The following is a 26,374-nucleotide window of genomic DNA, read 5'->3' as shown; positions in this document are numbered from 1 at the left end:
TTTATATATGTGGAGATTGACAAAATGAGCATCTCAATTCAGTACCTGAAGAAGCTCCCTGCATGTGGGGTGAAATGTCAGACATTGTGACGAAAAACACATGGTACAACCTAAAAACCCATCTGAGAGCTACACAGCACAAACGGACAGGCCTACAACAGCGATGATAATGGCGATGACAACATTCATATTGTTGATGATGATGAAGTTGTGGATTAGCACGCTCTTGCCTGCGAGTCTTACCCATACCTGCTTTCTAATCCATGTGCTGTCTCGGAAAGGGCCGCCCGGCTGTGCATGCGCGTTCACGTACATCATCCACGTGGCTGTGGAGTGGTGGTCACTCTCGGCCAAGTGACATCTCCACAGGCTCTATGGGAATGTTCACATGTGCAGAACACTTGCGTGGAATGCCAACACACGCATATCATATGATATTGCTCATGACACTGCTGGTGGAAGGGCCTCCACTAGAGGGAGTTCTAGAGAGCTCACGTATCCAGTCGCCAGACATCTTGGAAGAGGTGACAGTGCCCACACTTTACCCCACCACACCCCGACTGCCGAACAACTAACTGTGGTGAATTAATTTATACTTCTGGGTGGACGGCAACACCAGGAGGCCAGACTGTAACCTCTGGATTGCAAGTTTAGTGTGTATGGTATGAATCCAATGCAATGGTTCAAGTCATAAATACCGTGTTCGGTTCTGCTGGGGTCTGACCTGCCTTGCACAACTCAAGTTGAAATGGACCAGAGGTATTTTGCAGTGCTATATTTTCATCATGAATAGACTTGGAAGCAGGGCTGTCAGCAGTTATGAATAGGATGTAAAAAAACACACAGGTGTGGCAAACCAACCACTAGATTTTGGTGGTGGGGGGGGGAGAATTGCCTTGTATGTAGCACTCTGAAAATATTCTGGTACAGTTATAAGTTGTATCTGTAGTCAAGACAGATGAGTTTAAATGAAATTTAAATTAAGACAACTAGATTAAAATCCTCCAAGGCGTCAACAAACCACAATTCAATGCATATTATTTGGCGATGCGGCATTGGCAGTGGCGCAAATAGGTCCAGAAAAACTTCACAGATTCGTCAATAGCCACTGCCTTAAAAAACAAAACACATAATCGTCAACATTTTGAGCAATGGCCCTTGTTCATAGCACAAACTCAATGAAGACTTCTCTTGCGTGCGATCACACAGTTAAAGCGGGCACCTGGATCAGGGTTGCTGCTGCTGGGATTTGCCGGTTGAAGTGCTTCTGCCTCTGCTTTTGTTGTACTTTTAGGGCAAATCCCGAGCCAAGTATACCCTGCGAGAGGAGACAACCGCGATGGAACGGTCGGAAAATGTGAACATGTTGGAAGTAGCTTAATTGGCGGCGCAGGGGACCTGTCAACTGTACCCACTGAACGACAGCCCCCCCCCTGGGGCGTTGTGTTTATGCACGCCAAGGGTCATTTGTTGGAAGAAAAAAAAGTGTACTCTCACGTTATCGTCATGCAGCGATCGAGGCAAGCTCGTGATCACGTAGCTGGGGTTTTTGGTGTGTGTTTGTGCCGAATACTTGACAAGACCTTCCATGAAGGCCTCACGGAAAGGCCGCTAAAAGCCCACATGCTTAAATAGAACCTCGTGGGGCTGCTTTTCCCAAAATAAATTAAATAATACAATAAAAATCCATACTGGTCGTATGAACACGGCTCGTGTGATATCACTTGTATTGTGAATAAGGTGCTATGTTTAAGCATTTGTTTGACTCAGCTATATGAATAAGGGGTGGGGAGGGTATAGACAGAGAGAGAAAATCACTGACATTTACTCTAAACAAAACTTCGAATCGTGCTTTTGAAAACTCTCAAATATCTCCACACTGCCCATCACACGAGTAACCCAATTCGTGGTGTGAAGCTCGGGCAACAAAAGGCAGGTGTCCTCCTCAACACTGGAAAGTGTCACTTGCGCGGTGGAATTATCGCGAGAGAGTCCTCACCGCAGGCAGGGCGAAAAACGAGATGGCAAACACTGAGAAGCAAGACGCGATGGTTTTGCCGATCCAGGTCTGTGGCACCTTGTCGCCATATCCTATCGTCGTCACTGTCACCTGAGTGTGGGGATGGGGGCCCAGAGGCAAAAAGGGGGCTTGACTTGCAAACGGGCGTCAACACATTGAATAAAGGTCCATACTGTACACCACAAAACCCACCAGGGCTTAAAAGAAACTGCTGGCTAAGCAAGTGAGGTTTGCGGTCGAGGGTTTTGGAAGGCGGCTCTCGCCACTGTCCTGATAACAAAGAGCCCGAGTCTGCCAGACGGGTGCTGTAGCGAATGTATTTACTTCGGTACATTTTGTAATGTCCACAGCGATGGTACACACACGTCTAGGGAAATGTCTGTGCTTTCAGCGTAACTCAAATTAAGCAAAACATGTAGTAGGAAAAAACGTAACTAAAGCAAAACATTGTCTTTTTATGATATGTCAAAAAGTTTCTTTTTGCGTAAATCTAACTTATATTTTTGGTCAAATCACTGATTTTTTTTCAGTGAATAAAAAGAAAAGTTTCTAAAGGCGAGCGAGCTAATACGTGCAGTCTCCTGCAGGTCGCTACACAAAACAATTTCCTGGTAAATCGCGGCACGAACAATGTCGGGTAAATATAACTAAGCTTTATAACGTGGAAAATGTAAGTCTCAAAGGGATGAATCCTTCATTTTTTTATTATTCGTATTTTTTAAGCCAAACTACAAACGGGCAAAGAGTTCAAAGCTTTTAATGAAGCGCCATTTCATTCGACTTCCCACAGAGTCCGGCTGCCCTGTGGAGACTCTGACTGCCTGCCTGCTGCCTGCTTCACGCTGAGAAATGGACTTTTACAGTGTCCTGTTTTACGTTCAACCCTGCTGGCAGTTATATTACTCCTACCGCTACGGCCACAATGGAGCCCTTTGTTGCGTCAGCGACCTGGCTTGGAGATTGACACGGCTCAACCGGAAGGCCACGGGGATCAGCCCAAAGGCCAGACATGTCTGCGTGTCGTGGCCCGTGAAAATAAACGTAATATTCAATGTAATTCAACGTGCTCCTCTCTCTCTCTCACTCGGCCTGTCTGTGCGTGGAGTGAAATCTTTCACATTTATTTATTTATCAGAACTGGAGTAATACTTTCAAAGAGTCAGCATTGGCGGCACTGTTATTCTTGCCGAGGCTGCAGTATTTGGAGACCATAAACACCTGTCGATCCGTGTCTCTGAGGGTAAGTCGCACGTATGCCATGTTTTACTGCCGCAAACGTGATTATGGATTGTACATACAAACTTTGGGCAGACTAGTACTGTGGGGGAAAAAAAAACATGAAAAATTTTCCACAACAAAAATGCACCATTTTTGGTTTTATAAGGTAACTAATACAATACATATTTTGCTACTAAATTATTCTTCCACATCTATTTCATTCATCGACGTGACATATATTCAATCAGTTATAATCAGTAGTACAAACATTTTTTGCTCAGAAAAACAAAACAAAACCTTGCCGCGTGTAAGGCAAAACCGAACTTCCCATTACAAAAATAAGCACCCTATTAGAAATGTCCACAACGTGTTTAAACTCTGTGTAAAACACTGTTGTCAAGACCGACAAACTGCCACCTAATGTTTACATCCTATTATTACCCGATGGCATCTGGTGAAAGAAACGTGCATGGATCAGGTGTGCTGAATTAGGCAGGATGATACTAGACTCTGGAAGAGGGTAGAGATCCCACAACTATTTCCAGCTGCCACCCCACCGTTACTATCCCCAGGGCTATTATTTCCTTGGACAGCTATGTAGGGGCGCCACAGTGGCGAGATGTTAACTATCTCGCCAAATACATAGGAGGTCATGGATTCGATCCCAACCCCGATGCCTATATATTTGGAGTTTGCATGTTTTCCCTGTGGTCACGTGGATTTTTCTCCAGGTCCTCAGGTTTTTTTCCAATCACATTTAGAAACATGCGTTTCGAGTATTTGGCTGCTATAAATTTCCACATAAGCCACTTCGTTGAGCCATCATTTGTGGCCAGGTCGCTTCTGTAAAAGAGATATATATAGCTCAGTGGGCCTTACCTGGTACAATAAAAAATAGTTTAGTTCATAGTTTTAGGTTTTGGCAAGGACATGCCTAGGTTTGCAGGGTGCCAAAAATACTATTAGGCTTTATTGCTCAGTCTAATTAACACTAGGAAATTAACACACTCGCCACACGTTATGAGCAAGTCACGAGTAAAAACTATCTAAATATTAAAAAATTCTTCTTCTTTTGAATTGACTGACAAGGAGTGAAAAAAACAAATTTCTGTTGTGTTTAAAGAAGACTGATATTTAGGCGGAGTGGACTTCAGGGAAAAACAAACTCAGTCAGCTAAACAAAGACAGATGGACAAACAAAGACACACAGACAGACAAATTGACAGATTAATAGACAGAAAGAAAGACACAGACACATAAACAGAGAAAGCCTTACACAGACAGACATACATGGACAGACAATGTTCGTGTAATGATCTCTCAGATTTTAAATAAGGGCACTCTTTCATTAATGCAAAATTGTGACTCACCACCCCCCACCAAAGTGCGTCAGCATAGCTGGCAAATTCATTCTTCTCCCTGGCTTCATCCTTCTCGGCCAGGTACACAAAGTACGATGAGAATATGAGACCCAGGAAGCCAATGTACAGAGTCGTTATCAGCTCCTGGGTGAAAGAAGAAAATAGAGAAAAAACATAAGCAAACCTCACTTAGCCACATTTGTGTGCAATGAAACCCGGTACCATCATGCATATTCTAATTCCCATAGCTTCATGACATTAAACCCACAACACATGTAATAATGACATCAGATCATAATTATTCTCTTGCAGCTGCTAAATATAAATGTGCAAACTTTTTGCATTATAAAATAACGTAAACTCCCTTCACCCAAAGTTGAATTAGCCTACATATATTAAATTAGATATATCATCTACATCATTAGACCTCCATGCACACATGATTCCTTGTAAAAAGGTTTCAGTTTTGTTGCCAAAAAAAGGGGGGAAAACCCTATTATTATATTTTGGTACTGGCAAAGGAGGTCTAATGATGTAAATGCTTACCCTGAGCCCTCATTACTTTGATAGTGCATTGTCTTTGAGTTGTACGCCTTTTGGCGTCATCTGGTCGAGCACCAATTGAAACGAGGCTCAAAAGAAAGCCGTCTGGTGTGGACCAATCAGTTTCAAGGACAATGCATATATTATCAGTGTGTTTTTTGTTTGCATTTTGACCACAAGTATTGTGGTAAATGCACACATGATTCATTGTAAAAAGGTTCCAGTTTTGTTGCCAGAAAAAAAAAGGGAATAACCCTATTATTAGATATATATTTCACAGCCCTTTGTCAATACACTGTTGGATTAAGGCCTCCGCATGCTGTGTCAATCACGGGGGCTGTTTATTTTCTACGTTCCCCGCCTTCACCAATCCTCACTGACCAATTTGGTGAAGTTTGGTCAATTAACCCCGCCCCCAAAGACTCGCAAGCCACGGTGAGGCCTTCATCCAGTAGCGCATTGACTGAAGGGATTACGTATGCACACGTACAGATTATGTCACAGAGAACACACGCTTCGAGAGAGGAATGCCGGCTCTTCCACCGATGACAAAAAAACCAAGCCGTGAAGGGGGCGGGCAGTGAGTTCTCAGTCCCTAGGTGCCCTCACCTGCCGGTGGATAAAGACGACGGAGCCCAGGAGCCTCCAGGTACCTCCTTGCCGGTCGACGTGCAACATGCGCAGGATCTGGAGGAAGCGAATGCCCCTGCAAGGCCATGCGAAGACAGACGTCCTTTTAGTTGCCTTCGCCGCAAAATCAACTTTGTCCTGCCCCTGAGTGGGCTCCTCAACCCGGCTCAAGGCGAGCTGAAATCCACGATCGCTTCGGGAAATAAAATTGTGGTCGCCTGGGAAATCTAAACTTTCAATGTGGTTGTGAAACACTGTCGAGAGGAGTAGGTTTTTGTACCAGTACAGTAGTGTGACGCAGGGTGATGTATTTAAAGATGTCCCACTCATTCCTAATGACCCTCTCACTTTTCTTCTCGACGGGTGAATGAACATATTAAAGCACGAAGAACGAATAAGTGCATTGACTTAATACGTGTATTGACATTGGTTGGACACATCTATACATGGATCGCCCAATACCGTACAATGTTAACAACACATGCCCTTTTTGCTCACTGTTTCATCAAGGCTGTAATGCATGAGAGTAATGTAAGTAATACATGTTCATGAGACACAATAATTCGTTCATTCAAATCGATTCTTACATTCAGGATACATGTGCTGAATTGTGCTTCAGAGAATGGGTAATTCACGTGAAAAATATATTTATTTTGGGCCAGTGAAATGATCATGCGAGACGGCAAATACAAATAAGACAGTGCAAAGGAGACAAATACTAATTTGACAGAATTGTGAACTTTAATTATGTACACATCATACAGGAAGTGAATCTATGGATACATAGCAACAATTTAGTTTCTTTTTCAATCTTCAGATATCTGTACCGTAATCTTACAGCAATTCAATCTTAATTGTAAAACCAAACAAAATAAAGGGGTTGTGATCACCTTATGGCAGAGGTTGCAAATACCTGCCCGTTGGAGCCCACACACAAGACAATGATGGAAGCCACCACTACCACGAGATCTGTAAGAAACAAATGATTCACATTCCTCTTGCAATTAAGAGAGAGAGAGAGACTCAATAAGAATCTAGCCCTTTTGTCAATCCACCGTTGAATAAAGGCCTCCTCGTGCTCTGTCGGTCATGGAAGCTGTTTAACAATACGAATATAAGTTCAGATATCACTCGCCACCAATATAGCCATGACCATGAATCACACTCAGGTTGTAAGGTTCGGAGTGCAGCACTCAAATTACTGCATCATTGCTCAGTCAAAAAGAAAAAAAATATACAATTCTGTTGACAAGGTTTGTTTTTCCACTATGCTTGTACTCCGCCAACACTGCTGAAATTATGCACTCCCAGGATGCTTTGTATTGACAGGAAGTGTAAAAAAATTGTTTATTTTTCATGTGGAGGGACAGATAAATGAAGGAGATATGTTTTTGTCAGATGATTTGATCTCAGCTTATCAGTGAATTATTTCGACCAAAGAGATAACAATTATTTTCAATAATACTGTGGACTTCACACTTCTTGAAAACATGACCTCTGCGAATACACACAAGGATTCATGAAACACTGCCAGAAAGTGACGGAGTGTTTGGGCAGGTCGCACGGCAGAGAGAGCCAGGGCAGTGCTGACACTCACCGATGATGGAGATGGGCTTGTGAGCAAAGCGGACGCGTCCCATCACACCCACGTACTTGCTCCTGCAGCCGGCTGACCACAGACGCACCAGGTACTCCACCCCAAAGAAGACCACCAGTGCTATTTCCTGAAAGGTGAACACCATGCTCAAGAGTCAATGGAATTTATCCATGTGAAGGTCATGATCGTTTGGCAACGACTGCCATTGTAATAGCCACATTTGTTGTCTTATTCTGACAATCAACCACTTCAGTGCTCTTTACTCATTTTCAGAGGGGTGGGGCGGGGGGGGGGCACTTTCGCGGATAAAACATCAGTGTGAGTGCCGCCAAACCGCATGCAAGGGGTGTTTTCATGTTTGTGTATTGTTGGGGTCCGCACTAAAGGCCATCAGGGGCCACCAGTGGCCCCCGGGCATTGCAATGAAGAACACTGCTCGATGTTATCAACAATTATCATTGCAGTTTTTCAACTACATTTTTGATCGACCACTGGCACTGGAACAACCTTCAAACTTAATCGTCATCATTTGCCATGATCTAGCCTCTTGATTCACGCATGTCAAAGTTATTCAACAATAAACGGAGAAGAGTCCATAGCTCCGCCATTGTCTTTTTTATAGTCCATCAGCCTGTGGGTATAATACATCGGTTTTCCATCAGCGTTTGTTTAAGAAGGCAAATCCTCAACTGGTTTCAGTCAGGCCCTGCTAAATTGTCAGATGTTAGAAACAAAAACCAAGCAACGAAACAGGACAAATGCGTACAAAAACGCATGTGCAGCCATGGGGCATCGTGGGTAATAAGAGTGCTGGGGAAACTAAACAAGTTTAAACTAGTACAGAAAAATTATTCTAAATAAATATATAAGCATAGGCTGTAGAAGACTAGCTTTTTTTGTTAGAGAGATAGATTCTTGTCGACTGCTTTATCAGCCATTTCTCTCCATGACTGACCACAATTTCCTTCAAGGGTTTGTACGACGACAACTTCTATCTAGGTGTTCGTAGTTGCGCTGTACAGCTCTTCGTGGTTTTTGGTTGCGCCACGCGTTATTCACCATGATGTCCAAAGTTTCACTCCACGTGCCAGGCGTTCAGTTTCCCAAGAATTCAGGTCCTGAAGATGCTCCCAGCATACGGGGCGGAATGTGGGACATCATGCCGAACAGCCCAAAAATGCAACGGAGAGCTATGTTGAGTTTTGATTCAAAAGTAAGCATTCACATTTGGGAAAATAAACAAACAAAAAATGCTGGAAATTTACCTGGAAATTACTTAATTGGGATTACACACAGCAGTAAAATCACTCCCTACTGCAAAAACGTGGCAGGACCCTCCTGAAAAAGAGTCTTTAGACTCAGTGAGGCTTCCTGGGGTAAACAACATAATAACGATAATTAACGAATGGAACTAAAACTTAAAAAAGAGCAACAAATTGTTCAATCGTGTTCAATGTAAGAGTTAATAAGTGTAATAAGTGGTTATCACACTGCGACATGAAGTTGGTGACCTAGTTTGATTCCTAGCAGCAGCTCACACCTGTGGGCGAGTGATTCCCGAACTGGTCCTTAGCCTCCCACTCGTTCACCAACTCGCACAGACCATTATGGTCATATATCGTCAAGCAAACCACAAACTGACGTGGCATTAAAAATACCTTCTTCGAGCAGAAGACTGTAAATTAATATTTTTCATTATTATTATTAGATGTATACCCCATTATAAGAATGATTATGAAGTATGACAACTTTACGAGAAAAAACAACTGCATTAACAACAGCAGCAGCAGAAAGCAAAATCAAAAGTGACAGTAACAATTCAAACTTAAAACTTTAACTAAGTTTGTTTTTCCCCTCTCTCTCCCGGCTGACTAAATGTGCAAGTCCCGATAGGCAATTTTCAAGTTCTGGCTGTGCTGGACCACGGGATATGAAATACATTCAAAGCTGGCCGGCATTTCGCCAATTCGGTTTGGTCAAGCTGCGAGCTCATGCCAGAGGGATTGGAACCTGGTACTAACTGATTGCAGAGGGGGGAGTCTAAATGCCATGCCATGGCATGGCTTATAGGAGGGGGAAATTACAGTCGTCAAAATGAAAAACATTGCCCAGAGGGAAGACAAACGGACAAGACGATACACTTTGCAATGGAAAAATCCAGATATATTTTCCAAAAAAAATACACATTCCATTTAGTTACCGATGCATTAAAAGTTTAGTCGGAAAACATTTTAACCTTATTTTTCCATTCTGTGGTGTATATATATAATGAGTTACAACATTCCAAATAGGATATTAAAAGTGTTCTCTAAGTCTCATATGAAACATATATTGCACAAACCGCTATATGTTTAAATGCAAAAAAGTAAAGGTTACTATACACCAGCTCCACGATTACTGACTATGAAGATTCGTACTTTAAACAAACCTCAGTCAATGCGGCACCTAAGTGTGTGTGTGTGCACTGCATTCTACACAGCCTCTTTAGTCGTGCTACCACAAAGAACAAATGCTACGTCTCCACATTTGACACGACGTTGCTGTCAAAGTAAAGTAACTCTTGACAGTTTGGCAATGGAAGGATTCTGGAAGCACGCAAGCCAGGCACGTGTAAAACATGAGATTTGTTGGAACTGCCATCATAACAAACGGCATCACCGAGCAGTCGGCCAAATATATTATCACTCATCCGAATTGCCAGACACACAAGACTGCGTGCAACCGTGCCCAGAGAATGTTTTGACTTTTAAAGGTCAAGGGGAAGAACCTTAGACGTTGTAAATCTTACAGCGTTTCTTCCATTTGGAATGGTGATTGTATAACAAGACGTAGAGCGTGGTATCTTCCCTGGCAGAGAACAAAAACAATCTGAGCATATTGGTTCCAGTCACGCAAAGAACATGCACCATTATGTACTGCGCCCACATTTCATTATAACAGACAGGAAGGGTGATGTAGTTTTGTATGTAATTACTACGTCTGCAAGGAGATATATAATGTATTGTAGCTACACACATATATATTGGTAATACACATCGACATTTTATATCTTCACCGTGCAATGTATAGTCATGGTGGTAAAGGTGCAGCACTGCAATGTCTTGCACACGCCAGTTGCCAGCAGCAGAGCCTCCACTAGATGGGAACTCTTCCACACTGGTCAAACATATTGGAAGAGGTGGGAGCACCCACACTTTACCTCGCCACACTCGTGGTGTACCGTTTACACTTCTAGATGAACCGATCCTGGAGCGGGGGAGGGAAGACTTTAAGAAACTTGCACAATTCAATCTTAAATCCTTCCATTATATTCGCATTATATATGCGAACAGAAATTTTCATACGCATGAACATATGGTTGCATGATTCAGCTTACAATTTAATGAGAAAAGTTTATCTATTTGTAAGCAAGGAATCCTGAAAAAAATGTGCAGGGGCAAAGAGCACAATTAAAACTGGGAAACAATTTTTTTTTACGGGAAAAAACAAGTAAATTTCAAGCAATTGAGAGGATTCATTATGGAACATGATTTATTTGTGCTGGAAAGTTGTTTAATTGCGCCAATGTATTTTCAACAAGTGAAGCGTATGCCTCGTACATGGGCTTCGTCGCCAACAATTGGCATGACTCATTGATATCGAATTCCCAGCTCCGTTTCACATTCAGAGTTACACACAGGAACAGCAATTCTTCCATAATCCCTGGAGTATCATTTGGTGGTTTCACTTCATTTGATCCCTTCATACAGTCCAAACTGCATTCAAGTTGTTTGTTGCATCACATTGTATATCCTAAAGTTTGTCCCTGATTCAACTTTACAATATACAGTTAACCATATCTGCAAATTCAGCAAATGTCTAAAATAATTGTAATGACAATATGTTGTTATTAATATATTGTTTTAAAGTTGCCTATGACCAAATAATTCCGGTTACACCGATCTAGTTGGATCTCGAAAGCTAAGCAGATGTTGTGTCTGCTTCCTACTTGGATGGGTGGCCACAAGTGCACAACAGCAACATGGGCCCAGCAGATGGCAGTACAGAGATTGCTGCAATCCACAGAGAGATTTTCTCCACTAATTGGAATCAGCATTTCTGTGTACTTACTTACTATATCTGTGCAGAGTTTTGAATGTTATCCCCCTCATATGTGTGGGAGGTTTTCTCCAATTTCCCTCCCACGACAAACAGCACACCCCTTTATTGGAATTGGCCAAGCATTCCAATGCAGGACCCTCCTGATAAAAAAAGTCTCAAGACAGCACATATTTTGTCAACAATTAAGTGGCATTCTTATTCACTATAGATGCCAACACCGTGTCTGTTACAAAACCCAATTCCTTGGACTATCAGGTCTATGTATAAAATTAAACTGCCCTATGACTCTCGAAATGGCAAAACTTCCTTTGAACACACTTTCACATACACATATTTCTACCATAATAAACCCACATTACACTGAACCACATACAAGTAAAATATTGCATTATTCATTCTTCCACACTTCCTTATGCAATCAGCACAAATAACACAATAACTCAAATATTCGTGATAAATACTGTATAACTCCATATGAATGGTATGCTTTACAAAATGGCTCACTGGTGGATTCTGCTTTTTAAAAAGAACAACTACTTTACTTCCAGTTTAGAGAACCTTCCCCCCCCTCCCCAACCCCCAGTAAAATGAGGCTGCTCAGAGAGTCAGGCACAGCAGAAGACTGTCCCTCTGGAGTTAAGACCTGGAAAGCCTAAAAAAAAGCCCAAACAACAGTGTTTGGAGCCAAGAGTCTGGCACCGCACGCTCATGGGCCCTTATCCCTACCCCCCTTGTCCTCCGCCCATCCTGTGGGCTCATTTCACTCGATGTGTTTGGGTTTTTCGTGCACGGTAGAAGGGAGAAGGAGAGTTGTCTGGCCTGATTATGGTAAGCGCAGAGCTCAGCGAATTTCGAGCCAAGGTTCTGAGGTTGGCACATCCAGCCGCAGTCTCTCCTATCCGTCACAATCAGCACGCACTTTTAAAAGCCCTTTATAAAAACACCCAGCTCTGTTTTGAGAATGGTCAATTCGTCTGCAATGCTTCAAATTGATGCCCTATTTTTTCAACATTGTTAAATTTGACACAGGCCCAAGTAAAAAAAAATAGACATAATGTTTTCCACATATGGTTATAATCAAATCAGTTCTTAGAAAAGAGAAAAAATCAGTGGGAATATTGTAAAAAAATATATATATCTGCATACATAAACGTATATGCTGCATGTGTATATGAATAGTGCATAAGAAGGATTGGTCAAATCTTTGAGAATGATATCACGAATAAGGCGATGGAACATAATGTTTGGCTCGCGTTAAACCACAATTTTCCATACGAAATATACGGTATGATAGTAACACTGACGTTGAGAGTTACTACATTAAACTTAGTAATATAAGTACAAGACCGAGTGAACAACAATGCATCAGTCACTTGTTTCATAAGTTTTCACGATACACAATTTATCCCACATACTCTGAAAATATGAACATTGTCTTTATATTTTAACATTATTAGAGTATTATATATAACGTTAATGTTTGCTTTGATTAGAGTGCGTTAAGAAAGAATGTTGCATTTTCGACATTTGGGATTAATTCACAATTCCGAGTCACATTTCAATTCAGCAAGGATTGATTCCATCTTGTCTCACATTCACCGTATTGTTTATATTGTTTTGTTGTTCATGGCTTTGTGAACTTCATTAGTATAAATGTAGCATTTGCAAAAAATTGTATAAATAGATTTTCATATGTACATATTGATGCACATTTCATCAGCATACAAATCGAGTTTAACTGACATTGTATGTTTGTTAAACTTCTTCCGCACAGTACGTAGCCAACCATGCTAACCGGTAGTGCAGGGGAAAGGACAACAAACTAAACACAAAAAGCAGTCGTAAAGAAAATGAGATTTCGATCTACATTTGAAATTGCATAGCTTCAGTGGCTTGTTAATATCGCAAGGAAGAGCATTTTGGACGGCCGCAGAAGCGCATCTGAAAACGTGCGATGCAGTGACCGTCTTTGTTCAATGGTTAGCCATCGTTAGACGACTAGTACAGATGCCTAATGCAGATACCGTGTATTTCATACCTTTATAAACCGCACACCAATTGTGATGTTGACACATGTAAGAGATGAGCATTTAAGGCTATGAGGAAGCACGTGAGGCCAAAGCCAAGTGTCCATATCGAGTGTTACGTACCACAGCTCTGTCTAGCGAGGAATCTCACCCAGCTCACCGAGTGCACTTACACCTGTGCTATCACTCACCATTATTTCTCATTGCAGTATCTGAACAGCATTTAGTGCGATGCTTTAAGTGTCATATTCCCAACTGACTTCATCCCATAGTTAAAAACACAAAGACGAGGTACTCAACCCCACCACCAAACCCCACCAACGTTTTCAAATATACACGATAGGATGCAATGTCTCTAAAAACTAAATGTCAGCCCTTTGTCAATGCACTCGTGGAGGCTTGTCAGTGTGGGTGGTTCAGATATGACTCACCACTGATGTTAGACTTGGCCTGAAATCAAACTCCGATAACTGGATTTAGATTGCACTGCACTAACCACTGCACCTCCACTCCTCTCATAAGCTTTACAATGTATCAAATTCCAGCCTCAAATTGTGTTTCCTTCAGTAGTACAGATGTACGATATTCAGTTGTAACTGAATGTGGGCCCCTTTAGGAGCTCTTCAATGCAAGCAGCAATTTAGCAGCTTCACAAAATGTGCCTGCATAGCCGCAGTAAACAACGTACACACCACAACTAGAATTTCGATTGCGACAATTCCCACTGAGAACTTCTGGGAGGGAAAAAAAACACTAGAAAAATACAATAATCCACATATTATGTGAAGTTTTTTTTTGTTCCAACACTGAAATTCTAAAAGCCATGAGCAGTGAGCGCAGCTGCAAGGGTGAAGAGGGCAACTGTGGCACTCACTCTTGCCCCTGTTCAAGTCCAAGCTCATGACCTTCCTCGTCACATCTGCCTATGAATGACACTCTTTCTCTTAATTACAATAAAATAACGATTGTAAATACGACTCCTTTTCAACCATGATGCCCATATGCCACTGTTGTGCAGTCTGTCTTGAAATGCGGTTACTTTAGAGCATCTATAGACAGTGCGCATTGTATCGATGTGTGTGTGTGGTTCAAGTGCTCGTACATGTAGCAGCCATTAGCATTCGCACACAACCTTGATCAATACAGAAGACAAGGGAAATGTTTTGAGGGTTTTTTTGTGATTTGTGCACCACTGCAGTTTCCACCAAATAATGTATTTTATTTTCTAATATAGTTCTGCTGAACACACCAGGTCTCTAATGGCCGAAGTATTAATTGCTCATCAAACATTACGTATTGAACATACAAAGCAGTTTTATTTGATTAGGAAGAAAAAAAATCGTTAAATAAGGAAACATTTGTCTCGCAGTATTGCATTTCAAAATGTCAACCCAGACAATGGAGTTATTTATAATAACCTCGTATAGTTGTGCTAAACCATACTTTGTACAGTGCTTAGATTTATCCACAACGATGCTTTTTTAATATCCGAAACTGTCAAGGCATGAAACACATGATCATTCTTCATGCGGCTGAAGTATAAGCTTGAGGAAGTTATCAAAGCTTTCAAAAGAATACATATATAGTGCAGGATTATCTCCAGTCAGAAAAAAACGACAACCTTGGCCTTTCTGTCCTAATGACCTCGGCAACCCATTGTACGGGTTGCCGAGGTTACGCATCTAAAATAACTTCCGCCCCATGCAGACGTGCCTATTCTGTCTGTCGCCCACGTCCTAACCGTGGTGCGTCCCGAGAGGGCCGGTGGGTGCAATGAGGGGTTAGGGGTGGGTAGCAGCATGAATGTAACTCAGCATGGGACAGATTAAGGCAGTTAATAACAGTGGAGCTTTAACATCCTGTGTTTATTTTGAGCCACAATGGAGGCAGGCCTGCTCACAACCCTATCCCACTCAGTGATGCATTTTTTAGGGGTTTTTTCCCCCCCTCTCTATACCCTGCCCCCCCCCCCACAACTGCCCCTCCCCAAATCCACCGAATTAATGAGCTGTTTGGCAGTGTTTCCAGCATATATTATTTTAAAATATCCAATTCATTTGGTTTCCAGCCCGAATCATCAAAAATAAAACGACCCACAAAAAATCGGTCAACAAGAGGCACAAACATGAATCGACTAGTACCGAAGTAATGGATATCCTACATAGAGCAGTGTAAAAGGGTATCACCATGGTTTTATCAGCAGGTCACATGTGTAAAATGTAGGTACTCCCATCTGTTTCCAAGGTATATGCCCACAGTGAAAGATTAGAGGAGCTCTGTCGGCTTACACGGCTAATATTATCCATAAGTGAGGTTTTTTTCGGTTGGATCGTATAAATACGAGACCGAAACAGAAGTATTTCTCCACAACTCTGGCTGTCGCCTGATGAGGCTGGTTGTAACTACCGGCGCAACGTCGTACTCGAATTCTAAATGCTGTGGGTTTACTCTCCAACACACCGGTGTGCTGTATTAGAACATAATTGCCATGTTTTGTTTACGTGACAAACCTTACTAATTGGCTATGTCAGGTGGTGGTGGGTTTAACGACACATTTACACATTTACGCGTTGTAACCCAAAAAACCCTATATTATAGAGGAGCTATGGGACCTCTTTGCCAGTTTTAAAATGATGAAAAATAAGCATAAGTTTGTACCCTTTCTGGCAATAAAACAGGTGTTAGAATTATTAAAAGAACAAAATAGATACCTTTGACACAAGTACGTGTGGTTAATACAGACCTGATGCTTTGCTAAAGGTACCAAAAAACTAGTAAGGGTTGTCACGTAAACATAACATGCCAATTCGTCATTAGTACAGCACACTGGTCTGTTGGAGAGCCAAGCCACAACATTTACAAACCGAGTACAACGTTTCGCCAGTAGCTACAACTAGCTTTATCAGGCGACAGACAGATTTGTGGAGAAATCTTTTTGTTTCGTTCCTTATATAGAGGCGTAGATGTGTTGACCACCCTTCTGCACTACACATTGAAAAAAATCAGCAACTAACTTTGAAATACAACTTGATTATCAGCATCATTATCACTGTTATGTTTATAAGTCATTATGAAGGCAGGATCAGCACCATAAAGTATTTGTAAGTATCAGGATTACTCGTCGAGGATAGTATTCTGCATGGCACGATATTTTGTTTTGTTTGATTATTTAACATACCTGTCAACCCCCTATCAGTGCCTACTTAATTACAGACCAATTCAGACCCTATTGGTCACACCGTGCCCCTTATTAATCTCAACCTTAATCCTACAAAGTCCCATCACAAGTGAGAAACACAAATTTACAAAAAATGTGCTCGTATTCAAACGGCTGTACACCGTATGGACCTGAAAACTCAATTTCCCTGTACAAGAATACGGGTAAACCATATGGGTTGACAGGTATGCTTTTTACATGTTCAAAATTCAGCAACATATTTAATAACGTATTTAATATATCCTCAATTGTGGACAATATACCAAATAAATAAAAGCAACAAATATCATGCCATAATTCTGGACTTATAAACACATTGATTATTGGGTATGTGTATTGGTTGGGTAAAACGTGGGTACACTATTGCTTATAACCTGACTGGAGTGCAATAGAATTGATCTTGAAATAAGAAAACCGTTCCCTCACCGCTGTGTGAGTGTTCAGGGCCGTTTATAATGGACGTCCACTGAAATGTAATTACTATATGTAGTGCAGCAATTATTTTTTTTTAAACATATGTAGTGACTGACTCAGAGACACTAAGAGTAGGAGGCACTCTGTTTATAAACACGGCCTAACAGTTCACACTTGGTAACTACGGCTACCAGTCAGGACAGCTGGTAGACTGCCTGACTGGCGACGCCAAGATGGTGAAGACGGAGACGACGGCAAAGACTCCAGCAGCACGACGGGATCCCACTCCAAACGACAGCCTCGAGGTCCCCTACAGGGGCCCCTCTTATATTGCCAGCGTGGCCTGGCTCCGCCCCCGGCCACGCCCCCTTCTGGAACCTACTAGCGGGTTCTCCATGTGCCCCTTCCGTAACCTTTCCCCTAGATCCCTCGCTGGTCTATCACGTGGCCTGCTGTCAGTCAGGGCTGCTTTAATCTGTAGATCCCCTTCCCTGCCAGCAGCCAGCGCTATGCTGCTACGTGACCGATTCTATGTCACTACACATATGCAGGATTTTCAAGAATTTATCATGCCTATGGCTAAAAAACAAAATGGTATATAACTGGTGCATAATGCACCATTCAACTCTTTCAAATATTCATAACAAATATCATTTGTAAATTACACGAAAAAAACTGCACATAATAATTATGCAGGCAGGAAACCCATAGATTTTCAAACAGAATTGTTGTTATTATGAATTGGTTTTGAATTCAAATGAACTGATGAGACCAAGAAGGTTGACAACAGTCCGTGTTTTTCCTGCTTAAACAAAGACGGTTAAGAAATATCATTGCTGTAGCTTCATAGGTCGTAGCTGATTGTCTGCTTAATGCATAGCAACGTTCTGAGTATTGGTTAGCATTAAAAGCAAGTCGGCTCTGACCCCTAGTGGGGTACCAGAACTTTACACCTAAACCTCACTCCAGCAGGGACGGAGCTTTTGCCAACTACGGCGCATCAGCAGATCCAAAATATTTAATTGTTCACAAATTCATAAAGTCGCACAGCAATGCATGCGACTGTATGTATATTGAACTTCTTTCACACCATACGTAGCCAACCATGCTAATCGGAGGTGCGTTGACCTCTGAACCCGAATGCACCCTTCCACTGCAAACTTAACCAACATTTGACCACACATAAGTATCCACCGCCCTGTATATACTGTGCCACATGACTTCTCTCACCAAGATGTGCCTCTTCATAAATCTACTTCCACTCAATTAACCTGGAAAATGCAAAGCCCTCATCAGCCATTAATAGGCAGCAAGTGAATGTACCCATCTGACAGGAATCCACCGAGGAGATGGAACGACGAATTCAACATTATGTGCAAGGTGCCAGATGGTTCATCATATCACAAGATCGTGAGAGATGGCAATGGTTTGGGGGGTCTTTTATCTAGCAGTGGATTGGTCATCGCTGATGATGATTACGGAGCATTGTCTTGGGATCCAGCACAACTATAATCATCCATGGCATGACATATCAATAATCAATTAATGCATTCTTCTTCTTGGTTACTATTTGAGGAAAAATGAGTATATAAAGTCGCTAAATACAAGTGCACCTCGGAAGATTACACAAGGAAACCATATAAACATATACACTGCTCACACGCAAAACCAAGAATATAAAACAAATATTACAATATACGGTAATTAATAGAATGAAACAACAACAAAAAACACACTGGACAGATTGCGAATTGACATGGCACACCACGCACAACCCATCTCAAAACATCGCAACACCCGAATGATGAATATGTATTCAGCGTGTAGATTTGTATGCATACTTTGAAGCGGGGAAACTAGGGCAAGAGGGGAGGGGGTGACGATAATAATGGACTGGCAGAGCAGAGAGATGGGGAAGTTGGAGACGGAGCTCTTAGGGAAGTAATTAGTTAACGGGCGAGGAGTGAAGGAATTAAGTCTGGACTTGAAGAGGGGAAGGGGATCAAGAGTGAGGAAAATCAGAGGGGAAAGAATTCCAAACAGATTTAAAAAAGTGCAGAGGCAGCAAAATTTTGTCCGGATTAAAAAAAACATCCATTCAAGTAACGTATTCTGTAGAATTTTATTTTAAGTAACCGTTATGTCTCATGATCTTGTTTTTTTATCTATTTGTTTTTCTTCTAGGTAGCTACAGTTCCAGGTACACATCTTTGCATGTGTTATGCAATTAAAATGTTTGGACCATTTACACTACAAGCCAGTGACACTTTTTTAATCTACACATCACTGCTAGCATAACACAAACTAGATATTACGCAATGTATTTAATCGGCACCATCACAACTTGCACATAACGTTTCAAGCATGCATGGCACGCTACTTTGTCATTGCAGGAAAAGAGGTGCTGGTGAAAGCGCCTCTGATAGAGAGACCCCCTCTAGAGCATCGGTCTCCAACATTTTTGGCATCAGGGACCGGTTTCGTTGAAGACAATTTTATTTTTTCACGGATCGGCAGGGGGGGGGGTCATCATTGGATCTTTCCCCCTTTCCAAAGAAGTTCTCCAGCGACGTTTGTTTTTTACTCATTTTGGCTAGGGGTTAGCAGCTCGTGGGCTCACCAAAACTGTGACTGAGACAAGTGCGCAGTGCGGGAAAGAGGCGCGGACGAAAGTGGTGAATAAAATAATGGGCGGGTCACGCGCGGACTCACCGCTCACCTCCTGCTGTGCGGCCCGGTTCCTAACAGGTTGGGGACCCCCTGCTCTGGAGGATATGTGGCCAATCTTCCACGTTGATCAAAACGTATTTGAAGAGGTAGGCGTACCCACATTCTATCCCATCAACGCGCGACCTGCCGATCGACTAAGCACGGTGCACCCATGTATCGTGTTCGGTGGACATGGGCGGTGTGAGTGGGGGATTCAACAAACTTGCCCCATTGTTTCAAAGGCCGAGACGGGAGATTGACCCGGTGACCTTTGGCTTGCAAATTCAGTGTGCTGACCATTACACCGCGGCAGCTATTGTGTGAAGTCGACTGCCAATTCTTAATAACGCAATGAGATTATTCCCCGTGACACAATGCGTGGCCGAGTGAGAAATTAACTAAAAACTCAACACATTTTTCAAGAACACTGTTGCATGAAAAAGAAAAGCATAACAAAGGTTAAGTTTTGGGCAATGACCCTCCTGCATAGCACGTTGACGAATATTTTGAGTTCTTTGTTATTCGCGCTTGTGTATCACTGCCAACGAAGCATTACGAAATTATTTGCGATACAATCGGTGGTACCTACCATCCAATAGAGGGTGCTGTTGGCAAAGTCTGTGTACAGCTCGATGGTGGACAGCACGCTGAATATAAGGCAGATGAGCACCATCATGAACCTACGGGATGCAATCAACGACAATACACAAACAGTTGAGCACAATGAATATGAGCGAATTCGAGGCGTGTGTCATTCATTATTGGGGAGTAACAACATTTCAGAGAACAATGTGTCTAAAGAGAAGAACGTTTTGACAGTAGATCGTAAACGCGGACGACGGCGGTAAAGAAAATATAACAAAAGCTGAGAAGTGTACAAAGCATGGAGTGGTACATAGAGTGGTAACATGTTTGAATTGACACCAAGATACAGAAAGAGGAACATGTTAACCAGAGAACAAACATACGGTACAGTGTGAAATAAGTTCAACATACATGCATGCAAAAATTAGAGACATTAACTGAGGAAAAGTTACTTAAAATATTAATAATCATTCGCGTTGTTGTTAAGATTATATATAACAAAAATAAAGACGTAGATAATGTCTCCTTCACAAATCCATTTATCCACGTAAAAAATAGAAAAATATTCCTTACACGACCCATCAGCTACACGGTTGTGTAAGAAATGCGTGTGGTTTTTTTTCCACGGAGAGATTAATATGTGACTAAGGCATTAATGTCTGCTCATTTACTTTAAGAAAAGCAAAGTGGGCTTGTGCCTAACACATCGCTGGAAAGGATGGTGGGCAATGGTTGAGGCTGACTATGAAGTGGCAGCCAAGGGGGGAGGGGAGTTTATCCCCCCCCCCCAATCTGACAGGGTGACCACTGCGGAGATTGAACGAAGAGATCGATCAGTTCATTGCAGGAGCTAGACTGGATTTCTGCATCATGAGGGATGGCGATGGCTTGGGGAGGGCCTTGGCCCAGCAGTGGAGAGAACATGGCTGATGCTGATATTGAAATGCATTTCACAAATGTGATTTGTTATTAATACAATTAGTGACATTTCAGCATAAGATAATGAACAGCGAACATTTCTACTTTTCAATAAGTAGCACCTTGTGTATATGTATATTAATTATAATTATCGACGCCCAACTTTATCTGTGATGAATATGATGAACGCTGCACTTCCCGTCGTTTTCATGCAGGGAGCGCTGCAAACACCTACATGCCCCGTGCATGAACGACGGAGGAGCAGGGACAGACGTTCCATTACGTTGGAATCGATCTATAGACGGCGGTCTTCTCGCATGGCCAGCAGCTCTATGTTGCCTTATCTCGATCCCGCAAACCCAAACAGGTGAAAATCCGCATCGAACCGAACCCCCAGCAAGGACATCTACTTAACGAGAGAAATTTCACACGAAATGTCGTTTTCAGTTAAGTCTTCCAGATGTAAAATGATATTTATATTATAAAAAAAACTTTCTCTATCTGTCTATGATGAACGCTTGAGAGAGAAAGAGAGAACGAGGCGATTCGGTGTTGATTCCCAGAATAGACTTGGTCCCCACCGACACGACTTTGCCATTTGTTTTGCGACGACGACAATTTCCCATTCTCCCCGCATACGCTATCACAATCAACAAGTCGCAGGGACAGACGTTCCATTGCGTTGGTAAGCGCACAACTTTATCTTTCAGTGATGAATACGAGGTTGTTGGGAGGCGACGCAGGCGCCCCCAAACAACCAAGTTTATATATTTGGGTGTTTAAAGTGTGCTGTTTTTCTTGATTAAAAAAGAGGCCTACCATTATATTAGTCCTCCACTCTACACCCTGCAACCAAGCTCTCTGACATTTTGACCCGTAACAATGTCAAGCATTTTCAGTGTCACTTCCAACATAAAGCCATTTTATATTCATGTTACTTCTGTGTAACAGTGGCATACCCATGTCTCTCACAGCAACATTCACTTGCCATAAGTAACACACTCCAATTGCAATAAATGCAGAACTGAGCCTCGCTGTACTGCTACGTCATTGCAGTATTATCTGCTCGTCTGCATTGAACAAAAACAAATATGACACATTGAGAAAAACTAATCTACGCAAAAATTAACGTGCATGAATAATAATCCGTGCGAAATGTGCAATTCATTCATTCTTGTCCGATTCGTGGATGGAATTGTCAATGCAGTGGTGGGCTTGCAGCTGTAGCAGGGAGGGGAGCTAATAAATAATGTAGCTGGAAAAACGGTGGCTTTGGCCAATTGTGAGGAGCTAATGCATGAGTGAGTGAATACATACGGCTCAATGGGCAGACCACAAAAGTTAAAGGCCTTACACCCTGTTCCCCAATTGGCTACCCCTACCATGCAATGTGCAGAGGTCTCAAAAAAAGGCGCCCCACATATAATGGAGTGGTTTTTTTTGGGAAAAATGGAAATTGCACTTCTTAAGCTCAAAATTGTAATAGTGTACTCAGCAATGCTGACGTGCTGTTAGATGCTGCATCTCCATGCTACACAGAAATATTGCATGCCAGGCAGTCCTTGTTGAGTGTTGTACCACGAGATTATGCATGCCAGAATTGGCCTGATATTTTTACAGGCCAAGTAAGTTCGAATAATATTTTACGTTATCTTTTTTAACCTTCATATTATGCTAACTGTATTTTTATACAGTCATATGAATTGTTGAGCACTCTAAAATAACGTTAACCAACATGAACTAGGCTAAATTTGCACTTCGTGAAATTAATGTGGTTTTAATAAATACACGGATATCATGCTGGGGGTCTCCTGCCTCACCACTGAATGAGCTCGGTATCTAGGGGACACACTGTGTCCAAACCTCAGTCTTGAACAGATACAAGACAAGGACAATTCCTACAGAGAATATAGCTCCGTACAGTAAGGGAGGCTCGCGTTGTACAATTGTATCTACTGCAGTGTTGAACATTTGCAATTGATTACTCTGCTGTGATTAAAGACAATACTTTTCAATTTAAAGTTATATCATAAATACAATTAATCATCATTTACAACAATTTGTTAATCTACTGCTAGATTGAAGGCCTTCCCATGTCAGTGATGGGGGTTGGCTTACCATACTTCACCACACTTGTCAGTGAGTATCAGTGAAGACGAACCAATACGGTTTCTACAGCATTGAGCAATTCGTGAAAATTCGACATTCTCATCGCGAGCGCCAGGAAGCACCCAGTAAACATGTCAACACTCGGCTAACAGCATGTGGTTTGAATTATCGGACAAACATTGATCCAATGTCACACGTTTACTGGGCCAGTACATGTGTTACTTTTCCTTGTTAAGTGGACCATTTGTTCATGATACAGTATTTATATAAATTTATTTAAACAAAGGACACTTATGAAAGGTTACCATCTGAAAGAAATTTGGGCCGTGTCATTCTTCAAAGTTAAACAAAGTGCACTATTTTCCATTTGAATGCAGCAGATAAAAAAAATACATCACCAATGTCACCATTGACCAAAATAACAATTGGAGATGCGATATCAAAAAACATCACAATTGAGGAAAAGGAAGAAATCAGAAATCACTAGGGGACTCTTTATATTTAGATGTCTTTTCCACGAAGAATTATTATTATTTAATATTTAAAAAAATATTTCCAGTTTTCCCTTGCCAGTGACAATTTTTTGGTTCGTTAAATAACCGGACACGCCATGACGTGAAGCGGCAACTGTTGGGTGCCCTTTATTGTCGAGCTCGGCGAGAAAAGGGTGGCCTGGGAGGTCTGTTCTGATGTCCTTGCCCTGGCAGGTGAGGCGTTTGTGGATGTCTGACAAAGGAAGCCCGCTTAAACACAAACAGCGAAACGAACAACTTGTCAAAGGTTGCATCAGTACCCAAGGCTAAAAAACAACACAAAGTGCTATATTTATCCAATAAGACTTTTGCAGCCCATGCCATTATGGAAATAAATTAAATACAAAGTATTCACTTTTATTTTAAACAAAATGAAGTAGAAAAGGTTACAAGGTTGCAAATCAATTGTGATGCTACGAAATAAATGAAGATACTCCACTCTAAGGATGCTGCTATGGTGCAATGGTTAGCACAACAGACTTACAAATCTAGAGGTTTCCGTCTGTCTCCTCGACAGACCTGTTCTCCACCTGAGGACGGCTACTTGCATTGTGGCCGAAACGTCGTGAGAATTATTTTATTATGTTTTATTTTTATTATTTCATTATTTTCATTCTACGTGACTTTACCGAAAGAACCAAGAAGATGAATCCCTGCAGTCACGAAAGCTTTAAATCGAAATTTAGGTTTCCGGTTCGTTAAAGAAGTGGGCAAGTTACTTAAATCCCAGAATCTGTCCACCCAGCATTAGTATTAACAACTGGGCGCACCACAGTTCGTCTGTAGGCAGGAAGCGTGCGGTGGTTTAACACGTGGGCACCTTCACCTTCAACCCAGTGTGACTCGCTGTGGGAGTGTAGGCCAGATTTTCTCGAGTGGGGCTCTCTAGAGATCTCTCTAGTGGAGACCCTACTACCAACAGTGGTGTAAGCAAGCTATTGCGGGGCTGCACCTTGACTACACTTAATGTTTTGGCTTTCATTTGTATGTAAAACCTAAACCAAACACAGTCTTGAGCGTGGACTACTGTATTTTTTATTTTAATCCAAGGCCAACATTTGAATTACATTACTTGTTAGGTTGGCTTATTAGTTCAAGTCCTTCACGATAATCCGTATAGTAATACTGCACTGGCTACTTGTAGCAGCTGCTTTTCTCGTTAATCACAGCAAACAAAGTGACGAGTTACCTCGTTTGTGCATTGTGCACCTGCAAAGCGTATGTCTGCATAAAGTAAACACCATGAAGCAAATTAATCATACCTTCCCATGTTTCACGTAAGAATACGAGTTACATTTACACCGACATGCTGCACTGTCGGAGCTAAGGCGATATTAGCCTACACTGTTACGGGCATTTAAAAATATTCATCTTACAAAGCAAGAGCAAAATAGCCCAGCTATGATTTAAATTGTATTCTCTCTTTTAGGTCAACCTTCGGCATTTTTTAAACGTGTTGTAAAATCATCGTTATCATCAGTCGTTGGCAATCCATTCCCCTTCGATGTTATAATCCACCTAGTACCTCATCTCAACTGCCTTCCAGAGAGGATGTTCACCAAAAGCTAATGGAGTGAAGAAATGTATGGTTGTAGCTTCCGATTGCCGAACGAATACATTACAAGGTCGTACTCATTACACACAAAGTGCCTGCCACAAATGAACCACAATACTTTGCTGATCTCGTAAAGGAGTATAAACCATCACGCGAACTCTGGTCATCCTCGCAGCGGCTTTTGGCTTAGCCATCAAACAAAGACGGTCACTGCATCGCGCGCTTTCAGATGCGCTTCTGCGTCCACCTGGAACGCTCTTCCTTGCGATATTATGGAGCCACTGAAACTATACCTTTTTAAATATAGATTGAAAACTCATTTCTTTATAACTGATTTTTGTGTTTAGTTTGTTGTCCTTCCTCAGGACCTCTGATTAGCACGGTTGCGAAACAAGTTCAACATACATACATAATCCTAGTTTGACAGTGGCTCAAATCAAGACAACTTTTTTACTGCTGCAAAATGTCAAACGCTTGTGGCATTAAAGGAGCTTATTCCAAGGGTGCATGCACCTTCCCACACCCTTGAATATTGGCAACCTGTCAACAAATAATCCAGAGAGTCGACAGAGTGTGAAATGTGCTGGACGACACAGTGCGTACTGGAAATGTTAATGATGGCAATGTTTAGCACGACCACCGTGTGCCTTCGCGTAACGGGAGCAGCGGCGAGGACATCGAGGTGCCTCAAGTGTTGTTTGTTTTCCAGAGCGGAGCAAAAGTTAGGTGCACCAGTGAAGAAGGGGGAGCAACAAAAAAACCTCCGTCCTTACATACGCAGAAGCAAAGGCTCAAATAGATGTATGGCCGACATCGTCATGGTTTTCAACAAAGCCA

The 26,374-nt window shown here is 41.9% G+C and overlaps 1 protein-coding gene across 2 annotated transcripts in view; it reads right to left on the bottom strand.

Moving 5' to 3' along the window:
- Positions 1-26,374, bottom strand: part of KCNQ1 (potassium voltage-gated channel subfamily Q member 1) — a 70,073-nt gene that overhangs the window by 31,861 nt on the left and 11,838 nt on the right. For both annotated transcript variants that reach the window (XM_078596898.1, XM_078596899.1), the window contains exons 3-10: positions 20,427-20,517; positions 7,370-7,496; positions 6,663-6,741; positions 5,752-5,848; positions 4,609-4,743; positions 2,000-2,110; positions 1,223-1,318; positions 250-372 (exon numbers count right to left, since the gene is read on the bottom strand). In XM_078596898.1, the coding sequence (XP_078453024.1) occupies positions 250-372; positions 1,223-1,318; positions 2,000-2,110; positions 4,609-4,743; positions 5,752-5,848; positions 6,663-6,741; positions 7,370-7,496; positions 20,427-20,517 (859 nt within the window). The remainder of the gene's footprint in view (positions 1-249; positions 373-1,222; positions 1,319-1,999; positions 2,111-4,608; positions 4,744-5,751; positions 5,849-6,662; positions 6,742-7,369; positions 7,497-20,426; positions 20,518-26,374) is intronic.

The sequence above is a fragment of the Lampetra planeri genome, chromosome 8, assembly GCF_965212315.1.
Source record: "Lampetra planeri chromosome 8, kcLamPlan1.2.h2, whole genome shotgun sequence".
Taxonomy (NCBI): domain Eukaryota; kingdom Metazoa; phylum Chordata; class Hyperoartia; order Petromyzontiformes; family Petromyzontidae; genus Lampetra; species Lampetra planeri.
The sequence above is the reverse complement of the archived record's forward strand: the minus strand, read 5'-3'. Positions and strand labels throughout refer to the sequence as shown.